At 55.9% G+C, this 7,739-nt stretch overlaps 1 protein-coding gene across 2 annotated transcripts; it reads right to left on the minus strand.

Annotated features, from left to right (window-relative positions):
* Nucleotides 1-127: 127 nt before the first annotated feature.
* Nucleotides 128-7,216, minus strand: CSRP1 (cysteine and glycine-rich protein 1). Of its 2 annotated transcripts, none has more exons than XM_009994191.1 (5): nt 7,103-7,216; nt 3,010-3,178; nt 2,483-2,609; nt 611-704; nt 128-343 (listed from the first exon to the last, which is right to left on the minus strand). In XM_009994191.1, exons 1-5 carry the CDS (start codon nt 7,212-7,214, stop codon nt 267-269), a joined length of 579 nt encoding a protein of 192 aa, XP_009992493.1. In that variant the 5' UTR covers nt 7,215-7,216; the 3' UTR covers nt 128-266. The 2 variants fall into 2 exon arrangements, with proteins under 2 accessions (XP_009992493.1, XP_009992500.1); XM_009994198.1 differs by having other exon boundaries at nt 267-343; nt 2,501-2,609; nt 7,103-7,214.
* Between the last annotated feature and the right edge of the window lie 523 nt (nt 7,217-7,739).

The following is a 7,739-nucleotide window of genomic DNA, read 5'->3' on the forward strand; positions in this document are numbered from 1 at the left end:
GGGGCAGAACGTTGGGGGCCAGGGGGCCCGGCTGGGGCGGGGGGGTGGTTTGTCCCCCCGCCAGCACCCCAACCAGCTGGACCTGATGGGGACAAGGATGGGGCTCCCACAGCTCCAGGGTGTGCTGGGCAGGGCGAGAGGGGCTGGTGCTGTGAAGCAGCAGGAGGCTGGTGCTGGCGCTGAGGTGCTCGCTGCGGGCAGGAGGGCTCGGGCAGCACAGCGGGTCTGGGTGAGCCCTGAGCGGGTGCAGAGCCTGCCCTGCTGCCTCACTGCGAGTGGATCAGGGCCCCGGCACCCTGCCCAAAGCCAAAGCCCTTGGGACCAAAGTTCTTGGCGTAGCAACCTGCAAAGGACAGGAAGGGAGAGACAGGTAAGAGCAGCAGCTGCAGACTCCTCTCCAGGTGCTCCTCTCACAGCAGCACTGCCCGAGCAGGACAGGATTTGCTGTATCTGTTGGACAAAGAGGCCCCAGGAGCAGCAGGAAAAGCCACCACCTCCCAAAACCTCAGGCCCCAAACCTCAGGCCCATCCTGGTTCCCTGCAGAGAGGTTTTCACCTCCTACCTTCACCCTCAGAGTGCAGGACAAGGCAGGGGGAAGGTGACACTCACCTTTGCAGTAGATCTCCCCATCTTTGTCTGCCAGGGTCGTGGACTCCAGGCTTTTGCCACACTTGGCACAGCGGAAGCAGGACTTGTGCCAGGACTGTGGGGCAGGAGCAGAGCTGGGTCAGACATCACCCAGGGACAGGGTAGGGATGCTTTGGCTATCAAAGGGGGACACTTTGCTGTTTCTGACCCAAAGAGGTCTCAACGGGGTGAAAGCTGCTCTCTAGGAAGAGTGAGCAGCTCTCCCAGACCCCAGGGGAAGATACAGAGAGGAAACATCAGGTGTTGTCACTGCTGCCATGTTCATCTAGTTTCAGAAGGATTTCACCCCCACTGACAGATGTAATTTGAACAATAATCTGTACAATAATTTATAAGGAGCAATCATCCCCTCTTTGGTGATCATCATCTCTGAAGCAGCATGATAAATCCCACAAGCTCTCCAGATGAGATCCACTGCTGCCCTGTGTCAGCAGCAGGGCTGGGACACCAGCCCCTACACAGCTACAGCTCCAAGGAAGGCAGCAAACGCATACAAAGAATGCAGAAATCAGCCAGTGTTTAAAAATAACACCCCCCCACGGCTCCTCCAGTCCCCTGGGGATAAATGAGCTCACAGCCTCTGGGCAGACCTAGAGTAGCCAGAGCTGCTCATGGAGGAATTTAAATAAACACTTCAGAAAACATGAAACCTTTTTTGGAAGAAAATGTGAAATTAGGGGGCTGCAGGAGGAGGGAGCAGATGGAGTCATCCCGCAAACATCAGCCCATGAAATACATGCTCTGGAATCCTCTCCAAGTTTGCATGAGTGTAATTGTTTTGCCAGCTCTGGTTCCCCATAAACATCGACCCCAGAAGCCTCCCAGGAAGCTCAGATCATTATTCTAAGGGTAAGTTTGGCTTCTGACTCTGGGCTGCCCCCCAGCATGTCCATCACCAGTCCCTGCACTGCCAGCCTGGGGTGTGATGAAGCTGGGAGACCCTTTCTGCTCCATGCCCCTTTCCTTGCTCTGGGGACAGAGGACAAACAGAAACCCCAGAGGACAGAGCACAGCAAGGGTGACCCATCGCCACCAGTGAGACAGGGAGGCTTCCCCAGCATGGCCATCCCATCCCCTGGGGCACCAGGCCAAGAGCCTGACCTTGGCAAGCTCTGCACTTGTGCCCCACCTCAGGTGTAAGGCTGCTTCAGGGCAGGGAGCTCACCCAGGGTTCCAGGCTGACAGAGAAGACATCCCCATGCCTTTCCAGGCTTCCCAGAGCTGGGCCACAGCTTAGGACACCAAGGATCCTGGTCAAGTTATCAATTTGACATAGGAGGGACCAGGGCTGTTGTGGAGTGTCCTTTACACCTGACCCTGAGCAGACCTGTTCCAGCAGAACAGCCCAAGAGAAATGCCCATACCCACATCTCCAACCACTTTGCCCTGCCTGTGGGCAGTGCTGGCCACTGGAATTCATTCCCTGCCCCAGATTTGGGCTGTGGCATCTCAGCCTGTGGCAGAAGGTGGAGAAGGTTCACTGGATGTTGCACTTGTTCAGTTAGTGGGGGCAGTGGCCATGGCCCACATCACTGCTCATCCTGCCAACACCCAGCAGCAGGGATGTCCACTGTGACCTCTGCTGAGCAGTGCTCCAAATACTTAGTATAAAATATATTTCTCTCCCTTCTAAAAGGGAGAACCTGGAGAACCTGGTCTCCAGACATGCCCAACTCTCCTTTGGTGCCAGGTTTCCAGGTGAACAAGGCCACCAGACCTCAAGCCCAGCCTGCAGCATCCTGTGGATCAGGTCAAGACCTTCTCCAAAGGTTTCCCGGCCACAAAGCAACTTGTGGGATGTACTTGCCCTGTCCACTCCTTCCCCCTTCTTACCTTTCCAGCTCCAATCACCTTCTCGGCCGCATACACCGCTTGACCACAGCGAGGGCACCCATCAGAGCCTCCAACCTTCTGGGCCATTCTGGATGCATTAGGGTTGGTGGGTCGGTGGGGCTGGCCCCTGTGGATGGGAGGGAGTTCATGATCAGGGCTGCACATGCAAGAGGGAGGAGGGGAGAGCTGTGGGATCCCAAACCCCAACCCAGTTTCAAAGGGCCTGGAGCTTTAGGTACGAGGTGGAGGCCCATGGAAACTTCAGCCTCAGGGCTGCACGCAGGGAGGGGTGGGCAGCACGCTCAGGCAACAGGGACATGTCTCATCAAGCCCCATCCCACTCTGCAAACAGGGCTCAGCAGGTTTCCCCCCGAGAAGCAGGGAGGCAGGGCAGCCCACGGAACGCTCCAGAGCAGAGGCTGCTGGAAGCTCAGCACGGGCTCCACAGCCAAGCTTCTCAAGCGGCCGGATGTGGGGGAGAAGGTGCCCACAACAGCCCCAGTTTGGAAAACAAGACTGAAACTCACTCTTCATATTTGATGCCCAGAGACTCCCCCTTGTCAGTGCTCAGGGTCCCTGCTCCCTGCCCGTAGCCGTAGCCCTTGGGGCCATACTTCTTGCCGTAGCAGGACTTGCAGTAGATCTCCTCTCCATGCACAGCAACTGTTGTGCTGTCCAAGTTCTTCTTACAGACCACTAGGAAAGAGGGGAGGGCCGTGCCATTAGCCTGTGCTCACTAATTAGCTGGGGAAAACAAGCCCTCACAAGGGAAAGCACAGCTGGGCTCTGAAGGAGTGAGGAAACCCCAGACAAGCTCAAGGGAGAACAGCAAAGCAGCCCGAGATAAGGGTCACAACCAGAACAGCCTCTGGCTTTAAAAGGAAGCAACACAAAGCCGTGGGGGTGGTACTGAGAAAAAACTGTTAACCCCTGGTGCTGGTGTCCTGGAGATGCTCTGAAACCAGGGGGCTGAACTTTCCCCAGAGATCCCTGCAGGACTGACAAGCTTGGGATGGAGGTCCCTGGAGGTCTCTGCACATCCTCAGGGACAGGCACAGGGGAAGGAATGTCAGTGTCCTTTGTGCAGGGACAGAGCAGGACCTGCAGCCTCTGCCCTTGGTTTGGCACATGACTTTGTGCACAGATCCCTCTCCAGTCCCTGAGACCACGACGGAAGAGTTTGTGCTACTGTGTCACCCCTGGGCCATGCCTGTGTGTGCACAGGGTGGTCACAGGTGAGAAGCCTCACGTCCCCCAGGTGCTCAAGCCCTGGGGATCAGGATGGGCTGTAAGATGCAGTGGAGCAGCCAGCAGCAGGCCCAGGGCCCCAGTTGAGCCCGTCCAGAGCTTGAGCTTGGTGCTGCCTCAGACCACACAGACTCTTCTCCTGCTTTTTAGGTTTTCCTGACTCCCACCACAGCTGTGATCTCAGCCTCCTCGTGGGCTTCCAAACCCTTCCTGGAACAAGCTGCCCAGCAAGCCCGAGAGGGAAGTGAGCAGCACCCAAATATGCTCACAGTGATCTCTGGTGTTTATCTGCTCCGGTGCAGGATCCAGACGCCCAGGGCAGAGTCCACAGCTCTGGCAGCCAGCCCCAAAAAACAAATCCTATTACAGCTGCCTCAGTCTTCCCCCATCCTGCTTACACACCTTAAATGTCAAGGCTGCCAGCAGCCTGCTGGCCTCTTCAGCAGCAGGGAGGGTCCTTGGCCCCGACCAGCATGGCAGGGATGGAGAGAGCAGAGGCCCCCTCTTCCAGCACCAGCCACAGGGGACAGAGGCAGCCTCTCCCTTCAGCCCAGCTACTAAATATGGTGCTTCTGCTCCCAGGCTGTGGAGAAGTCTCTCTGCAGCTGCTGGGATGAAGAGGTGGAAAGGGAAATGTCTCCTTCCATCTAAGGATGATCTGGCAGTGATCTCCTGGCTACCAGCTCCCCAGTCCCACCATGGCCAGAGCTGAGGTTGGACCATGCATCCCTACTGAGAAAGACCAGCAGTGGTTAACTGGTCCTGTTGCTGCCAAGCTGGTGTTGGGGTTGTCTCTGCATTACCTGGAGCTCATCAGGAGCAACACTGTGTTCAGACAGATACCCTAGGATGGGAAGTTGGGCACTTGTACTGCTGGCAGGTTTAAAGACCCTTTCCTAGGGGTGGGAGTGAATTCTTTCAGTGGCATCTGTCTTTTTCTCCCACCATGCTGGGTGGGTTTAGAGCTCTCACTCTCATAGTCCCTCATCTGCACGAGCCACAGACACTTTGAGAAGCCACGGAAAAATTCTTTCCTCATCTGCTTCCTAGAAATCACCCCCAGCTCCCGGGTTTCTGCATTGCAGGAATTCCAGTGCCCTGCACTCATCGAGTTAAGGACCCTTTGTTTGTCTAAGAGCAGCTGAGTTGCTCCACAAAACAATTAGACATGAGCTGCTGCCACTTTCAGTGGCCAAACAGCCTCATTACAGCACATTCCTGCCCTGTGCTATTGACTCAGCTGGATCGATGCCACCAAGTCAATCACCAAGTCACTCCCTCAGCCAATCTCCAGTTCTAATGCTCTGCGGTAGGTTTGTCTCCTTTTTGGCTATTCTTTTGGCAGATCAGGTCCAAGCATTTGTTGTTTTTCCACTAAAGGTAATGGCTTCAAGCTCCCTGACAAGGCCCAAATGCAGCACTAAAGAAACACCCCTGGAGGGATTTCAAAGCCATGTAGATGTGGTGCTGAGGGACATGGTTTAGTGGTGGCCTTGGCAGGGCTGATAAACAGTTGGACTCGATGTTCTTAAAGGTCTTTTCCAACCTGAATTGTTCAGTGTTTCTATGAACAGGCTGGGAACACAGGATGCAGCTCAGCATCACCCATAACCTGTGGGGTAGGACTGGGGACAGTGGGAAACACTGTGGGCTGGCATGAAAACCACAGCCTGAACTGGGGAGCCCAGGGCCAGGACAGGCAGAACTGTCAGGGTCCATGTGGAGTGGGGTTATGTACATCTGCAAAGCCCAAGGAGTGGAGCCCTGGCTGTCCTCAGCTCCAGACCAATCCCTGGTGACTTGCTCTCATGAGCAGACACAGGCTGATCTTCTTCCCTGCTTTGGCCTGGTATTCCCTTCTGGAAGCAAAGCCTTTTGTCTGACTCCATGGCTCCTGCAGGCCTGTCCCATGCCCTGGGGCAGAAGCTTTCCCTATGCAATCCAGCTGTGTGCACAGGGGTTGCAGGACAGGGCAGATGGATGCAGTGCCATGGAGCTTGAGTTCCCACACTGAGGTCCTTCACTGACATGGTCTCAGATGGTAAAAGCCAGTGGCAGAGGGAAGATGAGGGTAACATTCCCCACCCTCCTTATCTGAGGCTGCAGCAGCAGCACAGCTTCCTGCTGCAGAGCAGGGCAGCAAGGAGGACACAGCATGTCATCCCCTGCCCGCCCCCAAAAGCCTCCCTGCAACTTCCCTTCTGAGTCCTCCACAGCCAAAGCAAGGTTTCCAGCCTGGAAACTCCCACGTGTAAGATCCACCAGCCATGCCAGCCCTCCTTGTCACCCTGCACAGGAAGCAGAGACACAACAACAGCCCCTCACACCTGCAACCATCAGAGCTTCCCTCGCAGGCTGGCCAAGAAGGATCCAGTGTCCTTGCCAGGTGGACATGGGAGCACAGCAGGGATCAGCCCCATGAGAACACTATTTCCCTGCTGGAATATGTGCTGAGACTGGTTCTGCCTGGGTGCCTGATAACAGCCTGAGCTCTGCTTGCTGCCTGGCTGGAAAAGATCACATCTGTGCTCCCTGCTGCAGGGGGATGGTGAGACTGGGAACAGGTACAGGGACCAGCTGAGAAAGTGTTAAAGCTCCATAGGACCCTGGGCAGGGACAGCTCTGAGGTGCTCTCCTCTATGTGTTCCAGAGCAGCACAGGGGAACCACTGGTTCTGTTATGGGACCATCTTCAAGGGAACAGAAACCTGGTAAAACACAGCCAAATCCTGTTCTGCTGTCCTTCCCTGGAGGTGACACTTGGGTCCAAACACACAACAGAGACACCCAATATCCACAATTGCAGATCTGCAGGCAGGCTGGAGGTGATACTTTAGCACTTCACAGTGGACTTCCCACCAGCAGAAGGGCTAGGACAGGATCACATCTTCCCATCACCCCCTGAGACACAGGGGCAGATCCCACACCAGCTCCCAAGGCCCAACCACCCCTGTAGTGTGGCAAAGCCACTGAGAAGACTAAAAGTATCATCACCCCCGGGATGTGTCACCTCCTGCTACTGCTGTTTGGAGAGCCCCTGTCTCATGCTCTAATTTTGAACATCTGGAGACAGTCTAGAGAACTCAGCCTGTCCTTTCCCTGCTGTGGGGACAGACTAAGGCTTTGCGTGGGCGCTGGCTGAGGCCAGCCCTGACATCTTGGCTGGCCCCTGGTGTCCTGGGATGATCCATGTTCCTTCAGCAGAACTAACTTCCAAGTCTGGAGAGAAGCAGCAAGGCTGCCACATGGCTCCCACATGGAGGAGGGATCCCATGGAGTGTTTACATGGCCCATAAACAGGACACAACGGGGCATCCAGGAGGCAGAGAGCAGGGGAGCAGGGCAGGAGGGTGAGGGAAGGGCTGGTACTCACTGCACAAGAAGCAGGACTTGTGGAAGCTGTTGCCTTCACATTGCACCTCCTCAGCAAAGTACACCGCCTTCTGGCACACACCACACTTCTTCCCTCCTCCCCAGTTTGGCATCCTGCAGGAAAAGCACAGGCAGAGGCAGTGTCAGGGCAGGGCAGGGATGGGGCAGAGCTGCCCCAGCTCCAGAGGCTGCTCCACATCTGCACGTGTGGAGACCACCCATGGCTGTTTGCTGTGTGCACAGATCCACAGGGTAACCAGCAGAATCAGCAGAACTTGGGATGCCCACAGGACCCACCCTTACAGCACCCAGCAGCATCAGCTGCCTTCCTGACCAGTCAGGAGCAGCAGAAGCTGTGGGACCTCACAGCTCCTTTCTGTGCCAGGAAAAGGAAGGAAGTGGGACAATGGTGGGAGATGGCGCTCACAGAGGTACCCATGGCACTGGCACCTCATTAGATCCCAATCCTGTTAATAGGGCAACACAGCAGTGCCAGGGTGACCAAAGCCTTGGTGCTGGGGAGTGCACAGATTGCCACACCAGCTGGAAACAGTTCCAGCTTCTCCTCCCCAAACACCTCTTCCATTTCTGCCACCAAGGGGCAGGGGTATTGCCAGGGTTGCCCAAAGGGCAGCAGC

Source organism: Chaetura pelagica, unplaced genomic scaffold, assembly GCF_000747805.2.
Source record: "Chaetura pelagica isolate M959 unplaced genomic scaffold, ChaPel_1.0 scaffold470, whole genome shotgun sequence".
Lineage (NCBI taxonomy): Eukaryota > Metazoa > Chordata > Aves > Apodiformes > Apodidae > Chaetura > Chaetura pelagica.

Coding starts and splice junctions, on each gene's coding strand:
- CSRP1 (XM_009994191.1), bottom strand. CDS start 7,214: ATGCCAAACTGGGGAGGAGGGAAGAAGTGTGGTGTGTGCCAGAAGGCG. Junction 2,610..3,009: donor CTGGGCATCAAATATGAAGA/GTGAGTTTCAGT, acceptor TCCCATCCACAG/GGGCCAGCCCCACCGACCCA. Junction 344..610: donor TGGGGAGATCTACTGCAAAG/GTGAGTGTCACC, acceptor TGTCCTTTGCAG/GTTGCTACGCCAAGAACTTT.